The 21,225-nt window shown below is 33.1% G+C and overlaps 1 protein-coding gene across 1 annotated transcript in view; it reads left to right on the forward strand.

Annotated features, from left to right (window-relative positions):
* LOC148951175 (uncharacterized) overlaps positions 1 to 21,225 on the forward strand; it is a 116,988-nt gene that overhangs the window by 60,212 nt on the left and 35,551 nt on the right. The window contains exons 6-8 of the mRNA XM_089091013.1: positions 2,305 to 2,498; positions 4,593 to 5,086; positions 17,947 to 18,055. Of these exons, the coding sequence (XP_088947139.1) occupies positions 2,305 to 2,498; positions 4,593 to 5,086; positions 17,947 to 18,055 (797 nt within the window). The remainder of the gene's footprint in view (positions 1 to 2,304; positions 2,499 to 4,592; positions 5,087 to 17,946; positions 18,056 to 21,225) is intronic.

Consider the following 21,225-nt stretch of genomic DNA (forward strand, 5'->3'; position numbering starts at 1 on the left):
ATAAACCACGTGGTTCGTCCCGGGCTGGTACCCCCCCTTCTACTAAGGGGCAACATTAAAACTTAAAACTTGAAGAAATATTACGTATATGAGGGGGATTACGCCTCCAAAACACCTCGCTCTTTACGTTAAAGTTTGAATTCTGTCCCAATTCCCTAAGAAAGACTTCTAAATACTATGTTCGTTTAATTAGAACAATAATAAACTTTTTTTTAAGGTATTAAAAAACTTTACTGTAAAGAGCGAGGTGGTTTGGAGGTGTAATCCCCCTCATATATGTAATAATTTCTGTTCGTTTTAAGTTTTAATGTCGCTCCTTACTTTCAGTTGAAAAAAATTGTTTTTTTTAAATTTAAACTTGTTAAAAAATGCTGTTAAAATATGTGCTCAAAATGTGGGGACAGATCAGAAGGCTTACTCATGAACTGACAAAAATTGACTTGCTTTATCTCAATGGTGAACAGATGTGAAACAATAGGCTGCATCTCCCTTGAATCTTAAAAACAAGTCAATAAGCCTGGACATAGCTCTGAGAAATCATATTTATCTCCGAGGCCAATTATTTTGACCTATATTGTAATTGCCTTTGTTTTAGGTTTTATAGATTTTGGAGAAAAACTCAGCTAAGAATTATGACACTTGCTAAACAGATGCAAGCTCAATCTTCAAATTTCTAATCATTACTAAATAAAAGTACTACCTCTTTTGTTTAGTCTGAACGTATATTGTAATTGCCTTTAAATATGTTTTTTAGAATTTGGATGGGAAATATTTTTTTTTATTTAGGATAATATAGGAAATGAAGTTATTAGCTGGTTTTGTATTAAATGATGAATTAAGCTGGGTTTTGTTCTATCCCGATTTATATGGATTATTTTGATAGACTTTGTCCAAAGGACCATAGTAAAGGCAACGGGAAAACATGTACTCAAATGGGAAAGCAAAACTTTTCTAGGTTACATTATACTGATTATTTAAGCATCCTAGATAAAAGCGTTAGTAAAGTATATGATTTATTACAGTTTTTACGAGTTCAGGGTGCAAAAATAGGTTTTACAGATTAATGTTAAGAAGACGAATCGCTATGAATTGGAATAAATGATTGGGAGAAGGTGATATTGGGTAACGGAAAGATCCACCAATTGAACAGCTTTACTTATGTAAGCAACATTATTAGTAAGGATTGACCTCCCTTAGCTAATTTTTACTTGAAATTCCATTACTAAACTTTACAAAAGATAGCTTACATATGAAAATACTCGTACTATGACAATGTATAGCATATACAGTAATTATTTTTTCACTCAAAGTGGAATTTTATTTACATAGGTGAACAACAAGTGGGACGATCTTTGGGGAGCGGGATTGTTGAAAACAAAAAGGCAAATTTTCGTATAACTCCTACATTTTTTATGCTCAGAAACTAGTGGCAGTCTGCTGAACGTTTTCTATTGCTGACTGGCGTTTATTCGTACCTACTGAAACCTTACATTACATAATGATATACACGGGTAACTAAAGCAGATCTTTCTTATCGGGTCTTTAAAATTAGATTCAGTATTATATTGGTTGCTTACAAGAGAGTATATGTTTTTTTCTTTCTTATGCCTGAAGCCTTAAGGCAAGCAAATGTTTCTAACTGTCGAGACTGTAGACACTCAATTGCTTACATTAAACAGGAACTTATTCTATATTTTTTGTAAAGTATACCTTGTTTTGTGTTACGACTGCGAGTTCGAGCTGAATCTTTCAGGAAAAGTTTTTACGTGTCGGCAGGTTCATGGTAGGCAAGGGGAATCGAAACATTATTTTTGGGGAACAAGCGAAATATTATCTCTTCGATTCTCTTAAAGGGTAAACGCTAAGGACTTTTTTCTCCTTTTTTGTGCCTGTCATCCAGCAGGCTCTAAGGCTCACTCCCTCATTACCAAATTTTGTACCGTCTGTTCTCCGACTATTTTGATTAAATATTTTTTTTATGTGCCCATGGTTGAATTTTAAATAGAAGCGACAATTTGGCATTTTATTTTAGGAAAGTTCCTCCTGTCCCATCTTACAGAATTTCATTGTTCAAGTCCCTTTTTTCTTTAGCAAAAAAAAGAGAGATGGAAATATCTCGGAAATATTAATGAAAGTCTTTGTCATAAGAATAAAGTAGGAAAGAAAATTCTCAGCCAAATCCAACACCAGCAGAAGTAATTTTAATTTTTTTTTTTTTTTTAAGCTTCTGAGAACCGTTCTTTTCATAACCATAAAAAAAAGAAAAAAACGACAAACCGGATTACTAATAATACCAAATTTTAGGATCGAGTCCTTATCATTGGAAAAAGAAGAGCTTAAAATGGCTTATCGGCTTTTGGATAAAGAGAATTCGAGAGCTTCGTCTCAGAGTAAGGAACTAGAGACCCATTTTTCCGTACTACAGAAAGAAAGTTCAAAAATTTTGAAGCAAAAAGCGACCATACATGCAAAGTTGGAAGCGTTAAAAAAAGAATGTGGTAAGTTATGATTGAATAGCAGCGAAAAGATCAGTTCTGATAGAAAATCTCTTATTTTGGTAGATAAGGGGAAGATGAAACAGCTTAGGTGTAAAATTTAATGAAAAGTACGATTTTACTTTATAGTTTAATTATAGGCTCTAAGGAAAAGATCCAGCAGTTTAAACTGTTGTCTAACAACGGATAATAGAGTTAATAATTATTGAGAGAATAGAATTAGTAAATGAAATATAATCCCAATAAAGCAGAATATTTTGGACTTCATTTGTTTTTTTTCTAATTCAAAAGGATCCTGGTGATCAATACTAATTAGTTTCACAAATGATAGTTTTAAGAATCATGACAAATTTTGTCATGTCAGCTAAGACGAATCCAAATCAACTAATAATGAAAAAGAATTTAGGATTCAAACAAACTAACAAGAAAATTATTAGGATTTGCGGATAACATAGATACATAATTTAACAAAAAAAGCTAGAAATGTGACATTATTATGTGGTGTGAAGCATCTGAATACAATCGGTTAGTGTATTTGCAATGTATCCTAAAAAATGGATCGATTGCGTGGAAAATTTTTCCACAGTTGTTTCCAAGATAAAAGGTAAATATTTAGTTTATAATACTCCATAAATATAGAGTAAAATCTAACAAAAAATTGAGAAAATTTGACGTGGTAGTAGGAAACGATTATTGTCAGAGCCAGAGCTGCTGAACGTAATTTGAAACTGGCAGAGGGAGGTAATTCCAAGGCATAATCGTGAAGGCTAAAATTTAGAGCCTGTTATCCACGAGTGCCTAAGACCCAAGCCCTGAACGAGCGGAGACAGGCATTAAAAACCCAATGGGGACGGCGTTTTCCTAGCAAAACAATTTATGTATTATATATGGCGTATACATGCATATATACATGGGCGTAGGCAGCATTAGGTAGCATATTCTCTAGGGGGGGGGGGCAGTCGATAGTGATATGGAGTTTTATCAACTGCTTTTTCCAAACCATCTGCTTTTTCAGCCATATCAAATGTAAATTTGAAGGTTTAAAGGGGGCAGCTGCCCCCCCCTGCCCCCTCCTTACACCCATGCACATATATATATTATATATACAGGGACGTATCCAGGATACGATTATTTTTTTTTCGGGGGGGGGGGGCTTTTACAAAATAATTTTTTTTGGGGAGGGGGGTACTAAAAAAAACTAGAAAAAACAAATCAAAAATTGATCTATATTCACTTTTTTTACGTTTATACGATTCGGACAATTTTTTTTTTTTGGGGGGGGGGTTCAAACCCCTAACCCTAAGTTGGAATCCAGATTCTGGAATTTCAGACATGTTCAATGTCAAACGTTTCTGAAATTGGATATTTGCATATTTTCAGGGATTATATATATATATATATATATATATATATATATATATATATATATATATATATATATATATATATATATATATATATATATATATATATATATATATATATATATATATATATATATATATATATGTATATATATATATATATGTGTATATATATATATATATATATATATATATATATATATATATATATATATATATATATATATATATATATATATATATATATATATATATATATATATATATATATATGATTTTAATCGGAAACTTCTTTTAACCTTAGCCTATAAATAATTACCAGCATCCATAGGTTTAACAGAATCAAGTTTCTACTATGTATACAAGTGGGGCTGAAATTAAACTGACAATAAAATTGAGATACTATACATTTGTAGGTTGACTGAATTTAAATTTATGGCAATTGAGAGAAAAATTGTCCGTGTTATCACATTTATCGAAGATGCTAATCCTAATTAAGATAAACATAAAGGAAACTGAAAGAGACTACTGGGAAAATAACCATATAAGAACTAGTATAGTTTTGTAATTCTAAATCGTATTTCTATCTATTTTTGTAGGGCATGATGCAAGCCTTAGCAATTGCCCTTTTCCATTATAAAAGGCTTGAAACAATATCTAACATTCTGATTTTGCAGACTTTAGAAAGTACCAAAATATTAGACTTAGTAAGTATCTGTATGATTTATTTCAGGGAGAGCAGATGAAGAACGCCTAAATCTAGACGAGCAGTTAGTTGTTCTAGAGCGTGAGCTTGAGGAACTTAAAAAAGCTGCGACAAAAGAAAGATTGACCATTGCTGGACTTAGAAGGGAGCGGGATAATCTTAATAAAAGTATAAATTCTTTACAAGTTATGACTGAAAACCAAGCAAGGATAAACCAGGTTAAACATGAAACGATGAGGAAGCTAGAGAATGAATTGGAGACAATAGAGATAAGCCATGAAAAGTTAAAAACTTCAATGATAGTTTCAGAGCTGAAACGAAGTAAAGTAGAAAGTAACATTAGTGCGTTAAACTCTGAGCGTACTAAGATGCAAGTTGCTTTGGCTCAGTTAAATATTGAAAAATCTGCTTTGGAAAAAATTGTACGATGCAACACCATTCAGTTGGCCAATAGTCGCTTGAAGAATGAAGGAATTAGTCACGAAAAAGAAAAATTCGAGAGCGAATCCATGAGAGCAAAAGTGAGTTCTTTTTTTAAAGACTTTCCATTACAAGGGAAGATGTTCTTTTCGTAGAACAGAATATTTCTTGAACTTGCTTGTAAATTAATTTCTGAGAGTACTTGTGAAATCTTTTCCCTTTACTGGGTCTTTGCCTACCTACCTAAGAGTGTTTTTGTAGTCTATTTTGAATCACTTTTACTTCTTTCCCTCAAAGAGTCTTCTCATCTAGAAATACAACCCTATGAGAAATCCTCTAGAAATTCATTTAAATCTTAAATTTAGGAAGTTTAACAGCTTTCCAGAAACTTATGACGTGAATAGAATCCAAGGTGAGAATTTGAAAGGAACCATCCATAAACTTTTAGATATGAAAAAGGAGGGGTAAGAATCTGATAATGTAGAAGATATGTCTTAAACCTGTAAAAAAAAGGATGGATTTCCAACAAAAATTTTTGCTGTAATTCAAACAAGTATTTTTTTTTTTTTTTTTTTTTTTTTTTTTGAGATTGTGATTCGTGTTTGAAGCCCAACAAATTGTTGAAATTACCAAGATTTATACACTTTTGGGTAGAAAAAATTTAGTTCTCAACGTAATGAGTTTTATTAATCAGAATGGTATGAATTTTAATAGTAGACTAAAATTTCTTGAATACCATTTTCAAATTGACTATGGTGCCAATTAAAATAAACTTTTGTACAAACGTTTTTATCTGCACACATAAATTTATGTGCAAATATTTTTAGCTTATAATTAATATTTTAGAACAATGGAAAAATGATATAGAAATTTTTTGATCTCGTTTGGCATATGGAATAGTTACAGCGTATGAATAAACGGAAAAATCTTTTTTGGCGATTTCCAAATAAACACAAGACAGGTAAAGTGAATATTAAGATCACACATCGTGAAATCTGGGTTTGCCACCTGTAGAATGAAAGCGCTATTTTAGCACTATTCCGTCATGAATAGCAAAGTAGCACTTGCTGCATTAAATGACCAAATAATAACACTTTCGTGCTCTAGTCTTGGACGAATTAACGAAGATCCTGAAAAAAGGGCAGAAAAATTAACAAAAAGTGCGTAGCACCCTTTCCCCCTATTTGTCTTTGAAAGATGGCGTAAAGTTGATATAACCTGAACCGCCTTTTTGCCGTGTTCTTTTCGAAAGATAAGCAGTAAGTTTGTAATAACCATACGAAAACTTTACCTAATGCTAATCGAAGTAAAGTTAAACGGACCATGCGACTGTTGTGGAACAAGCTTCGACATATTTGTAGACTGTGGCAAAAAATTTTGACTGTAGCACCGAAAATTGTTGTGTAGCATGCAATTTTAGCACTTTAGGAACTGACAGTAGTGGCAACCCTGGCGGGATAATTTCTGTGTTATGATTAATTGGGTTTCTCTGATTGCTTACGATTCCACTAAACTTGATGATAAATGAAAAAGTCTATCTCTGTGCTAGAGAAGGATCGGTTCTGGCTTGTGTGGGAACTTGGTTATCGAGCACCGTTCCGGGCTGCTATTATTACTAGTGATTATATCATAGCTATTATTTCTATTATATACGAGTAATTGTGAAAACGCTGATCTTTGCGATATTTTTGATTGCCATGGGTAAGACATATGACTTGTATTCACTATATATTAATCAGGGTTGCAACCGTTAATGAATCATCACCAAATATATTGATTTTACAGATAATTCAGAAAACGATTTGAAATTTCAATTTGGGTTTGTAAATTCAATATTTTTGTTTCACCACAAGTTATAAATTCAATATTGATTGGGGAATCCCATTAAGGCTGTAAATATTCAATACCAACGATTTCCAGCTGTTGAAATTCCCCATTTTTCTTTCTTCTTCATTTTGGATTTTAATTTCTTCAGACAATTTTCCTATGTCCTTTGCTTTAGCTGCCGTTATTGGTCTAATCTTACATGAATTATTATGTAATTTAGACCAATTATTATAGAATTTTTAATTATTCAGGTGGTGGGAAAAAAACTTCTTTATCTCCCAACGTATTATCATTTATAACACTTGTGAATTTCTGTTATTTGGGTCTTGTCTCATTTGATCGTCCAGGTTGTTGATTTTCACCCATTGTGAATTTAATGCCATTGCCCTTCGTTTTAGCTACCCTTATTGGCCTAGTCTTACTAGATGGTTCAGGCTGTAGATTTTCTTAATTGTTCAGGTGTTGGGACAAAAACTTCTTTTTCTTCCAACGAATCATTATTTATAATACATGTAAAGTCTTGTTTTTTTTTGGTCTGCCTCTAGATAAGTTTTTCATACTGATAAGTCTTCGGATACTGATGTATTTTCAAAGATATTTGATTATTGAAGCAAGTCCGATTTCTAACACCGATTGTCTATCAAGCTTCAAACTTTTGGTTTTCTTTTTTAAGGTTTTTGGATTGTTGTAATCCCTTATTAAAATATATACAAACATTTTTGCAATTGCCAGTTTTTCACTCTTTGAGTAATTTAATGTTTTTTCATACTGCAGGCTTTTCAAAGATACTTGATTATTGAAGCAACTCCGATTTCTTACACCGATTTTTACTAAGTTTCAAACTTATGGTTTTCTTTTTAAGGTTTTTGAATTGCTGTTAGCCGTTGTTAAAATATATACATATATTTTTGCACTTAACAGTTTTTTGCCCTTTAAGCCATTTAATGTAAACTTTTCCATGCACGAAAATCTTTGATTTTTCCACATAAATGTGACAAGCGTGACAACGTAATTGCAATACTGATGTATACAAAAATGACGTCACTGACATGAAACCTTTTTCCACGAATTTACGAATTTTCTCAAACTTCTGACCTATCTAGATCGTTTTTTAGGCTAGCATATTCCAGGATACAAATTTTCATTTATATATATATTAAATAAAAAAAAACTAAAGTTTTTTTAACTGAAAATAAGGAGCGATATTGAAACTTAAAACGAACAGAAATTATTCCGTATTTGAAAGGCTCTGTCCCCTCCTCAACACCTCGCTCTTTACGCTAAAGTTTTTATTGTTTTAAAAAATAAAGTTGTGTGACAGAGTCAAACTTTATCGTAAAGAGCGAGCCGTTGAATTAATGCAGCTTTGATTTTGGCTCACCGTACATGAATAATTAAAACAAAATTTGCATATTAATTTTACTTTTTTGGCTAAATGGCTTTCTCGAAATTTTGTTCTGACGTAACTTACGGATTAACTTACGTAACGAACTTTTATATTCGTATGTTTTTATTACGTATATTTGGGAGTTTGCCCCCTATTAAATACCTCGGTCTTTACGCTAAAGTTCGAATTTTGTTCGAATCACAAACCCCTGAACCACAAAGGCCGATTAATTAGAATAGATAGCTCTTTTGAAAGTACTAAAAAAAACTTTAGCGTGAAGAGCGTGGTATTGACTAGGGGTCGAACCCACTAATATACGCAATAATTTCTGTTCTTTTTGAGTTTTAATGTTGCTCCTTACTTTCAGTTGAAAAAAACTTGTTTTTTTATTTAATTTCTGATCGTTTTTTAAATAATGCCTGGATATCCGGTGCCCCCTTCATAGAAACGTCCCTTCTCCCAAGGAAATATCCTCCATGGAAAGATCCTCCCTTGTAACCCCTCCTCTGAGACCCCCTCCACCAGAAAAAGCCCCTCCTGAAACATCCGTATACTTCCCATTAACCATTACTATATGTAAACAATGGGCAAAGTTCATAACTTGCAGCCCTTCCCCCAGGAAGTGTGGGGGATTAAGTCATCCTCAAAGACATATTTATTAAATTTTCGACTATGCTGAACAAAATGGCTGTCTAAAAATTTTGATTGGGTGACTTTGGGAAAAAATGAGCGTGGGAGGGGGCCAAGTTGCCCTCCAATTTTTGTGGTCACTTAAAAAGGGCACTAGAACTTTTAATTTCCATTCGAATGAGACCTCTCACTATATTCTGGGACTACTGGATCGATAAGATCACCCCTGGGTAAAAAAAAAAACAAAAAAAAACAAATAAACACGCGTCCGTGATCTTTCTTCGGGCAAAAAATACAAAATTCCACATTTTTGCAGATAGGAGCTTGACAGTTCTGTAGTAGGATTCTCTCATACGCTGAATCTGATGGTGTAATTTTCATTAAAGTTCTATGTCTTTTAGGGGTTGTTTCTCCCTTTTTTCGAAAATAAGGTAAATTTTCTCTGGCGCGTAATTTTTGATGGGTAAGCTTAAACTTAATGAAACTTATATATTTGAAATCAGCATTAAAATATGATTCTATTGATGTATTTATTAGTATCAAAATTTCAGGTTTTAGAGTTTCGGTTACTATTGAGCCGGGTCGTTTTGTGCAACATTAAAACTTAAAGCGAACAGAAACTATTACGCATATGAAGGGAGTTTAAATTTTAAATTTTAAAGTTTAAATTTGTCCTAATTCTTTAAAAACAACTCCTGAAGCACAAGGGTCGTTTGATTAGAATAATAAGTAACTTTTTTTAAAGGGCCGAAAAACTGAAGTGTCAAGAGCGAGGTGTTGAGAAGGGGGGGGGGGGTAACCCCCGTAATATACGTAATAATCTCTGTTCGTTTTAAGCTTCAATGTTGCTCCTTACTTTCAGTTGAAAAAACTTTTTTTTATTTGATGAAGCTTAGAGACAAACATTTTTCTAAAGGCAACGGAAAAAATATGTCAATTAAAGTAAAAGTATATAAAAATGAGAAAAGTAATTAATTACAAAAAATATACACAAGAATAGCCTACTTACAAAAACTAAGGTATAAACTCCCAGCAATTAGTTCTGCTGAGCAATATCGAAGCGTTGGACGGATATTTTTTAACAATATCGACAGTTTTGAACTTAGTCATCAAATACCAAAATATTTTCTACCCTTAGACCCAGTTGCTTATGAAGAGTAACGTATTATCAAAGAATTTTGTTCAAAGTCAAATACTAAAACTAAGATGAAGAAAATCAAATACAATTTTTTAAATCAATACTTTTACAATACCAAAACCAATACATTTGACACCTTTATGCTTCAAAAGTGTGAAAAATTAAATCTTTTTCAAAGTGACAACTAGATAAATACAATGACTCCTGGAAAAAAAAATGATAATAAACTACAAAAAGAAAACGTATCCGGTCAGGAGGAAAATGCAAAAATTAAGAGCATTCCGTTCAGGGGAAACATTTCTGATTATAGTGGCGTGGCTTCATATATCAGCTCATGGATACTCTTGCAATGCAAGCCAAAGTGAACGGCATATTTGTACCGAAATTACCCCTTATTAAGTTGTTTTCCTTCTGTTTTATATAATTATACGAACTTTCTTGTGTACTAATAACTGCACTAATTACTAGTGAAGTTATTATTTAGTGCAGTTTATTATACATATTTAGGATGACCATAAAAAGCTGATTCTTAAATTGAATGTTATCAATAGTTAGGCTCTTATAGTTTCGTTATTCACAAGGAGCGTTATTTACTTACCATTCATTACTTTGAAGAATTGGATGATTTTTTTTGCTCCAACCAAATCATATAAAAAAAAAAATGTTTGGGGAAAACTGGAAGCAGGTCACTCAGTCACAAATTAGGACTTATATTTTCCTTATTAAGGGTCAAAATCTATTGCCAGCAATGGGGCAACACACATTTTTTCCATGTTTCTTCCCCCTCTTCTGCTTTTTTTCCTTTGGTTTCCTTATAATTACTTTATAGTCCCAAATTTTCTGGGGGCCCATGGCCCCCCTGCTCCCCCCGCTTGCCGACGCCCTTGCCCTTTTACAAGAATAAATCTTCTGATATTCTCATGTAATCCTTGTTCAAAGGCTAGTTGTTTTGATATATCAATGCCTGGAAGGAGGGATTCACTCTCTGGTATTTTCTTAACTAAACAGGAATGTCTATCAAATTCTACATTAATACGCATAAAGAAAAATGTAAAGATTGGCTCATTTTTATTTTGGGTGATTTCCGTAATATTTTGAACTTTTAAGCCGGCAAAATTTCACCAAGAAAAGCAGAGCATATGGATTCCTTTAGCCTAGAAATATTTGCAGCTGTCACACATGTTTCGCTAAACCAGCTATACAATTCATCAGACATTAAAATAGCGTATCTTTCAATCATAAATGATTCTTCTAGCTCCATTAATCTACATGGTTTCTGAAGTTCCTTAGCCAAAATAGAAATTTGTTGTGGTTTGATCAGCGTTTTTATCGTTGAAAACCGATCAATCGTCCTGTAATCTACGTGTTACAATACTGGAGCTGGGGTAGCTCCTTTGTTAAAATTGGAAACTTGCCCAGGGGCTATAGCTCTAGGTTAACATATTTGGGAGGCTGGAACATTACTTAAGAAAAGAAAAAATCGTTAGAGCCTACCAAAATTTAAGCAGCCAACTAATCCTGCTTGAGTGGACTGAAACTTACATGCTTTGAAGGCGATGATCCTAATTACCTTCATCCAAGAGAGGTCCATGTTGATTTTAAGCAAAAATAAAATCCCTTCTGCATAAAAAAATTTGCTGTGAGAAGACAAGTAACAGCGAGAGTCACATATACAGAACTGCCGCATACCAGTACCAGGCACGTGATGCTGGCCTTTTGATTGTGCTCGCTTCACTTTCGTTAGATTAAAATCAGTTCAGGCTTTCAGCCCTCGTAAATCCGTTATATATTGTAAATAAATTATGTCGTTTTAGTGAGAATTTTGCAATTTTTTTTTCTGTCTAACTTATTCAGAAATAAATTGATTAGCCCCTATTTCCTACATACCTATGCTCAGCTTTCTATACATGGAAGAAACTAGCCAAAACCTATTTTTGCCTCTGTCTACTCACTCGACCCTTTAGCCCTGGTACGCTTGTTATGATGACGTCATTTTTCTGGTTTTTTTTTTTTTGTTTTTATAGTGTAAGAAGTGTCCTTCTAATTTTAGATTTAATATCAAGTTGCTATGAATTTGGTAGAATCCGGCTTCAGCCAATGTTCTTTCAGAGTATATTTCTGATGAACTAATTTTGTAACCCTTTCCCTTTTTAACACAATTTCCTTATTTTGCAATACAAACCCTTTCTAAGAAGGGTTGAATTTAGATACGTTTGTTTGACAGAACATATCCTTTTATATAGCGTGAGACTGACGAGAGAAGTCAGTTGGGGTTTATGGCTTTGCTCAAGCTTTTTGTATGCACGTAGAATGTAAGTCTAATGTGTCCCTTGATCTTTCTTAATTTTATTATGTTAAAATCCTGGTAAATGGGTATATATCCCATTCTTTAATATTATTCTTAGATTCTTCTAAGCAGGAACACGTTACCCTTAATATATTATTTATAATGCTTACTTTCCTTTAAATATAATAAATTTTACTTCTAGCAATTATATGAACAAGAATTGATCTTTGATTGTGAATAATAATTATTGAATTTTGATTTATAATGAAATAACTATTAACTAAAAAGTTCTCTTCTTTAATAATAAAATCTTAGTTTTTCTTATACCTGTGTTGCCTTGTATATTTTATAACGATGATTAGGATTTTGTCAAGATATGTCTCTCACTTGGTTCATTTCGTCTATTGAGGCTTATTTAGGGGTCCTTGGGTCTCATGGCTGAGTTTGGGCATGGAGTCATCACCATGAGAAGACCCCCCCCCTTACAAAATGGCGGCAGCGAAAACGCGATGCGATTCTATTGCATTAAAAGCGCCTCTTTTTAACGCTACGCTTAATTTTGAGAGAACAGAACCTTGATTACAAATCCTTTTTGTAATATTGTTTTAATAATTAAATTAACATAATTAATTGAATCCCTTAATTTTTTTTTCGCCTTCACTGCTTGGCTGTACGCTTATGCTTTTTTAGATTTATAAAAATAAGACTAACCGCAATAATAAAAACAGTCAAATAATATTTGGATATTGCTCAATTTGGTACCCTCATAAGGGAATTTTTGGTTGGTGGAGTATGATAGTTGCCTTTTCCTCAGTTCCAGTTCACTCAAACAGGATTAGTTGGTTGGTTAAGTTTGGTAAACTATAATTAATTTCTCCTTAAGTAATGTCCCTACCTCGGGAAAGTGATAAACCGGAAGCTTCAGCCCTTGGGCAAGCTTCTAATGTCAATACAGGAGCTACGCCAGCTCCAGTATTCCAACATGTAGCTTATAGTATTATCCATAAAAAAAGTTCATTAAACCACAATAATTGTCTGGTTGGGTTAAAGATCTTCAGAGAGTTTGTAGATTAATGGGATTAGAAGATATCAGTTATGATTGAGAGGTACGCTTCCTTAATATCTGATGAACCGTATAGCTTGTATTAAAAAAAATATGTGACCGCTACACATTGTTCTGGGCTAAGAGAATCCCTATGCTCTACTTTTATTAATAAAATGTAACCGACCGCAGAAAATTAGAATACTATTCAAGTTAGACGTTAAAATAATTATCCAGTGGTCGGATTTTTTTATGCGTTTCAATCAGAAAGTTTACAGGTTCCATTCATTTATTAGAAATATCTGGGGTTGGGCTTGCCTCATTTTAGTTATCTATACATTAAAATAACAGGCCTTTGACCACGAATTCCCTTAGAATGTCAAAAGACTGATTCGCAAAAAAAAAAAAAAAATAAAAAAAAAATGCGCAGATATTAAACAAATATTTCAAAATGATAGATTGTAAAATAATACAGTTAGTCTTTTCGGGGGTTTTTGGTAGTTGACAATTGCCTTTCGCTGTAATCCTAGTACTCAACAATATGGAAGTATTAGACAGTCCCTTTCACTTTCGTGAAAGGAAGTTAGAATTTGCGACCAAGGCTAAGGATTAAGCAGGTTTAATGATGGATTAGCATATAGGGGTGTATTAGTGATTTCTGATACACCCATTGACCCTAGAGCATTTAAAAAGTGTAGATTGTAAGCTAGTTACAACAGAAAATATCTCAATTATTGATGGCGATAATTTAATTATTGTTCCAAAACCAGAATATGAAGAATTTCTTTCTACGTTTAAACTTTAAACTTACAAAAATAATTGTTTTCCGAGAGCTAGTTCAACTGCTCTTAAATAGTGACAATTGCTTTTCTAAAGAAGCGTATGACCAATGTATAAATGATTTAACGGTTTTTAAGCCTTGATGTACCACTTGAACCATAATTTAAACTACCTAAGCAGTTTAGAATCCCTCATTAAATGGCTTTGTGCTAAAAGAACATCTATAAACTATGCTGAAATCCAATTTAGTAGAGGAAAGGGCATCTCCTTTCCCTTCTCCTCTTTTCCTTATAAGGAAACATTCTGTCAGTAAAAATGAGGCTCTTAACAGAGAATATGCTCGATTTCTAGTTAATTTACATACAGTTAATAGTAAAATGAAATACAGCCTTCATAATTCCTAGAACTTCTTAAATTCTACAAATTTTGTATAAAGGAGTTTTATATTGTTAATTTGAACTGCGCAGTGGGTTTTTTTTTTTTTTTCAAATTTACATTGTTTAAATGTAACAAAAAATCTTTTCGTTTTTATAACCTTTAAATGGCCGCATCCATTGCTACATAAGAATACCACAGTGAAGTGTATTTGGGCCAAAAGCTTTCGCTAGCTTCATTGATAAATGATTTCCAGAAAGTTAACATTCCTTCATTTTCAATTTTTTTTTAGGATATATATATTAAATATAACTTAACCTAATGAGTTTTTCTTTCATGTGAAGATATTTTTCAGGCGTTTAAAAGCTCATAACAATTTGATTTTAGCTTCTAAATTATAGTTTTTGAAAAAAATGTTCCTGCCTTAATATCTATAGTGTCGCCTGACAAAATTATACCACAAGTATAAAAATTAGTTGCTATATAAGAACAGAAGGTCCTGAAAATATTCCTATTTTTAAATTTGTTGACTCCTTTGAAAATGGAGGCGGGGCTGTTCTTTGTCATGAAAAGGATGACGGAAGGATGGGAGTCGTTTTTTTTTTTTTTCTTTTAGTAGAGTTTTATCTAAACCATTTTCCAAGAAGTCTTCTATCGTTAGGAAACCATACGGCTTATATAAAACTCTGAAGAGCTCTCAGATTCAGTATTATTTGGAGAGGATTGTGTAATATTTATGCGGATGCTAAGAAATTTAAATATTTATGTAAACATCGGGATCTCTCTAGAAAGATGTACCCGATATCATTACTTATTGTGGATAATCCTTTCTATATACATAAGACATATTCCTGAGACTAAGATGTTAGTTAATATTTTATGGAGGTCAAGTCGAGAGATAATAGACAGCAGTCAGACCTTATATCTGGTTCTTAACGAACTAGAAATTTTAGCAGCGGGCAATTTTTTTATTAGTAATCCTAATGTAGATTACTTATGTCTGCAAGCTGAGGAATAAAACCACGGACAATTACTGGATCCCGAGAAAAAACTTAAGAATGATTTAGTTAAAGAGCCAAATGTGTCAAAAGACAACAGTGATCAAAAGAGGGGATATAGATCTGATACGACCTCCCGGTCGCAAGTGTATACTGACCCCAAATACCGTGTATGACCCTGGCACCCAGACAGATTGCCCAAGCTGGAGTGAGCATAGTGTATACTGCATTTTTAATTTTGAGGATATGGTTATTGAAAAAAAAAGAATATGAAATTTGATAGTCTCTTAGTTGTTAGTTCCTATTATTAATGTTATTAAAAGATTGATGAAGTTCTGTATAGAATAAAGTATTCTCCGAATAACCATTCTAGGATAAACCAAAAAGCGCGCTCTGAACCCTCTATTTTGATCGGTTTGACTAGAGTGATGATTCCAGGCAACTAAAAATTATTTCATGATTATTTATTGTTCAGTGGCCAAACCGGCTACGAGAGAACGTTGTGAAAACTCGACAGTTTGTGTTTTTTTGAAAATAAGGCCTTCGTTATTAAGGAATTTGTTGTTAATTTTTAATTTTGTACCGCTTAAATAATAAACAGAAAAAAAAAAAAAAATATGAATATACATATATACATTTATTTAAACCTCTGAGAAAAAAAGTAAATGACTAAATTGCATTTTTGTTTGGGAATTGACGGATAAGTTAATTTAGTTAATTATGCTATTGTAGCAAAAGGATTCCAATATTATTAGAAAACCACAAATTCATAAGACAAGAAGTTTGATTCCAAATTACGAGTGAACTGGTCAACTGAGTCTGGTCACTGAATGAAAATACAAAATTGCAATTCATTAGAATTGATCTTTTCTTGCTTCTTCTCTTGCCCTTAGCCCAACGGAATAGATGTATCTAGAACTTAACTTACAAAGACGGTGACGGATTTAGTTGTGATATATGGTTTGGTTATGTTTAGATTGATGTTTGGGTTATGTCTGATTCTTCCCTAGTTACTGAGTTTCTATAACTTTTAAGCACCAATTAATATAACAATAATGTATGTAATAATTAATAGAAAAAAAAATATATATATAATTTAATAAGAAGACTATTTACCTTAAAATAATATTTGACCTTCTAAAGCCTTTTATTTGTAACAAAAATGATAGTCGTTTGTTGTCCTTATTCTGTTCAATGGGCTTGAAGAAAAGAAAAAAAGAATCGTGTTGTAAAAGGTTCTACGTTCCTTAATGACATGATAAGGCACGATCGTAGATGTGAGGAAAATAGACCCAGTACCGCAAATGATAAAATACTATTAAATCATTAAAGTCTAGCGAACAGAAGCTACCTTCAGCTGATAATCTTCTGTCTATTAATAGTCTTATAATTTTCTTGGTCACTTACTCATTCAATAGCGTTGCAGCCTAAAATTCAACTGATTTTCTATTGCTGTATACTAATTATCTATTTAATTCTGTGTTTCTGTGTTTTCTTGTCTCATGATTTATCCTTGTAAAGGCCAGCGCAATTGAGTGGGACGACTATAATAGTTTTCTGTAGTTATTCGAAGATATCAGCATAATAATATCTTTAAAAACTATTACGCAAGATTATATTACAAGGTCGGATTTGTAAGAAATGTCCTTTTAAGTTTAGAATTAATATCAAGTTGCGATGAATTTGGTAGAATCCGGCTTCAGCCAATGTTCTTTCAGAGTATATTTCCGATGAACTAATTTTGTAACCCTTTCCCATTTTAACACAGTTTCTTTATTTTGCAATACAAACCCTTTCTAAGAAGGGTTGAATTTAGATACGTTTGTTTGACAGAACATATCCTTTTATATAGCGTGACACTGATGATAGAGGTCAGTTGGGGTTTATGGCTTTGCTAAGGCTTTTTGTATGCATGTAGAATGTAAATCTAATGTGTCCCTTGATCTTTCTTAATTTTATTATGTTAAAATCCTAGTAAATGGGTATATATCCCATTCTTTAATATTATTATTAGATTCTTTTAAGCAGGAACATATTACTCTTAATATATTATTTATAATGCTTACTTTCCCTTAATAATAATAAATTTTACTTCTAGCAATTATATGAACAAGAATTGATGTTTGATTGTCAATAATAATTATTGAATTTTGATTTATAATGAAATAACTATTAACTAAAAAGTTCTCTTCTTTAATAATAAAATATTGGTTTTTCTTATACCTGTGTTGCCTTGTATATTTTATCACAATGATCAGTATTTTATCAAGATATCTCTCTCACGTGGTTAATTTCTTCTATTGAGACTTAATTCAGGGTTCTCGGGTCTAATGGATGTTTTTAGGCATGGAGTCATCACCCTGTGAAGTCCCGCCCCTTTTACAGTAGTAAATTTTTTTCTCATGGTACCCGCTAGATATTTCTAGCTGGGATTGTAAAGCTTCAAATTCAAAGTATTGATTAAAAGAGGCTTTTTTTTTATTACTTTTTTTTGCAGGAAAGAGCTGAATTAGCCGAAATTCAGGTAAGAAGACTCAATGAAGAAACAAAAACCTACCAGAAAGAACTCGTAAGAGCTGATTCAGAACTTAGAAAAAAAGAATGCGGTAGGGTAGCTCTAACTTGTTTATTTTAGGAGTGGATGTATAAACCCTTTGTTTGCTGGTACAACAGAAATTTCCGATACTTGAAAATTCCGTAGCTAATAGGTACCATGGTTCTTGGGGTCTGGGTGGAGTGGTAGAAATGGGATGTTGATTTATCCAAGCTCAACTAATTGTATAACAAAAAGCAAAATAAGAATGAGCTGCAAAACTATGCTTAAAAGTTTAGGACTCAAAGTTTCATAATTACATAATTCATAATTACATCTTTACTAAATTACCACTGAGAGCTTTTCAGGAAGAGTTTAAATTTTCTGCCATGTATTCAGAGACTTATTTATAAGTAATAAATAAGCCTTAATTTTATGACACTAACCAATTTTATTTGAACCCCTCGGTATATGTATGGCGCATAATTATTTAATCGGTACATTTGGATAGACTGTATTATTTAGGTTGTGGAAGAAATTCCATTTAATGTCCTGAATAGAAGAAAAAATAATAATTGTATTGATTTAGAAAGAAGATTGGTACTAGTGTTTTCTATTTGTATTGTCTTGAGCTGCTACTACGTGAGCTACTACTATGTTGGTTAAAGTGCTGTCTTAACCTTCTTATCACCCTTGTCCATTCGGGCGGACAAATGACTTTGAATTTTTAGCTAGGAAGCAGTTTGTTTTGAACCAATCTAACTGGTGCAGTTTTGTGTCACGAGGAGGCGTTAAAGTTGGAGTTGGACTTCGAAAAGGCTTACTGGTAGGGCAGAGAGTTTTCATGGCAGAATCACTTCAGAAACAAACAAGACTGATGAAATGGGAAACACAAGGTTCGAAACTGATTTAGGCCTAATAAAAGATGAAATTACAATTACAAACTATTCTGGAGTAAAACCCGAAGAGGTTTTCCTGCTGTATTTCTATTAAACTCTCGTTGACCAGACTACACATGCAACCAATTACACACATCAGCAAAAATTGAACTATAGTTGGATTTACTACTGATGAACTGAAGAAGCTTGTTTTGGTAGTGATCCTAACGGATAATGCGGAATGCTCAAAAATTTAAGTGTATTGGAAAGCTAAGCTTTGTGTACCCCAGATTGCTTAAAATGTGGCAAAGAACCGTTTTTTACTCTAAGAAGCAATCTAAACTTCTGTATGGGTGACGGTCCCTGGAGACACTACAGCAGATTACATAAAACAATAAGCAACGGCAAGTCCAACCAATTATTAATTTATTTTAACCATCTGCCTTTCCCTCCTGAAGCACATAAATGGTTCTATTGATGAGCAGATGACCCTATTCCACACAAAAACTTCACCAAGATAGATTATATCAAACAAACATTGTCCATTTGGCTTGAACAACTTTGTCATTGCCAGTCCTTAGGGTCTCATACTATTAAAAGCATACTTCCTGTGAATCTTTTAGGTCGTTGCCTCGCTGCTGGTACTGTAGTTGGTCTAGCCCGGACCCTCCCACCTGGTTCCTACTTGGACTTTAATTGATTTTTAACTTGACAAAATTGCTCAATTTGCTGGCGGATCTTCAAATAAGTGTGTTGGCAACAAGGAAAATCTTTGGCATTCTATCGTCCTTTATGGGCAGAAGGTATCCTAGTCATCTCATCCTTTCCCTCATTATAACCCTAGAAAGAGGGTTGAACCACATTGCAGCAAAGCCTACTGTTTGAGATGTGATCTTTCATTCAGATACCCGGAACCATCCGTAGGCAATTTCTTGATCTAGCAAATCCTCCTCCGTTTTTCGAAGCACCGTGGCTTTAGAATCATACTTGGCCACTATCATCCCTTTAGCTTCCAATATTCAAATCTTGGTTGCTATTCTACTTTTAACATCTTCACCGCACCCACGGTCTTTACTAGTAATTCTACTTAAGTAAGTGGAGCTGCCAGCTTGATCGATATTTTCATTGCTCAACATCACATCTTCACCTTCACTTGTTCCTAGTCTTAGCAACTTAGTCTTCTTGACATTAATTTTCAAACCTATTTATAAATCTTGAACTCGCAAAACCTGTCAGAGTTCCTTCGTTTTGCTAACATTTACATCTAATATGCTTAAATCATCGACATAATCTAAGTCTATGAGTGTTTTACTTCCCCAGGTGATTCCACCAGCCTGAAATAATAGCCCATCACCGACCGTCCTGGTTATCACCCCATGCTCAGTGTTGCCAAATTTTTAAGTAATCGCCCTTTACCAATCGTCCAATCCATCACCTTGATTACAATTTTGCCACATTTTGTCTCCTATGACCTAAAGAACCATTGAAAATACTTTAAATAATAGAAATGCTCATTAGTACGTGTATTACAAATCTAGTCTGACAACGTCTCTGCTTTTTAAATAAACATACAGACAGGGAGTGTTGCCATAACAAAATAAAAAAATGAGTGATTTCTAGCAGTTCTTTCCTCCAAAGTTTTTTTCTAATGAAATTAAACTTGTGAACTAATTTATAAGAGAGCATAGAATAAAGAAACTTTCTATTGAAATTGCTTAAATTAATAAAAGAATATGTTTCAAAGAGCACATACAGACTGTCGAAAAAAGATAACAGGACGTGGGCGGATTCAGTGGGGCAAAGGGCCACGCCCTTTAAGATTTTTCTGGCATCCTCATTTTTTTTTTCTCTTTTTACCCCCTTTTTAAATAAACTTGTCAATTTGGCTGAAGTTTGCTGAAGTTAGTGTTCACGGTATATAAAAGTGACCTCACTTTAGCTATTTTGTCACTATCTTGGAGCTCATTATTATTTGCATAGTTTTTTTTCTTTATCTTCAGTAATACGTTTCGGCACATGACTTGTCCACCTGTGGGAATAATTAGGTCGTCTGACTGGGAACAGTTTCATTCTTTCACTTCGAAGGCGATGACATCCAATTCCCTGAAAAAACTGTCAAGATCTTCAAAGCTCAATGTGAAGCTTATATGTCACCATTTTCAGAAGCATTGGGAGCAACTGCAAACTAAAGTATACCATCAGTTTTAGATTCATAAGGCATTTCGTGGTACTGAGACGCTCAAAGTTTCCGATTGGGAATACTTTAAGTTATCCGGTACTCTGTCTTTACTCTGTGGATATTTTAATATAGGGTCTTCATAGATTCCAAACGTGATCAGTATGTAGTTTTGGAACACCCAAGTAA

This window comes from Artemia sp. Qi Xiang Cuo, chromosome 6, assembly GCF_049724085.1.
Source record: "Artemia sp. Qi Xiang Cuo chromosome 6, ASM4972408v1, whole genome shotgun sequence".
In the NCBI taxonomy this organism is placed as follows: domain Eukaryota; kingdom Metazoa; phylum Arthropoda; class Branchiopoda; order Anostraca; family Artemiidae; genus Artemia; species Artemia sp. Qi Xiang Cuo.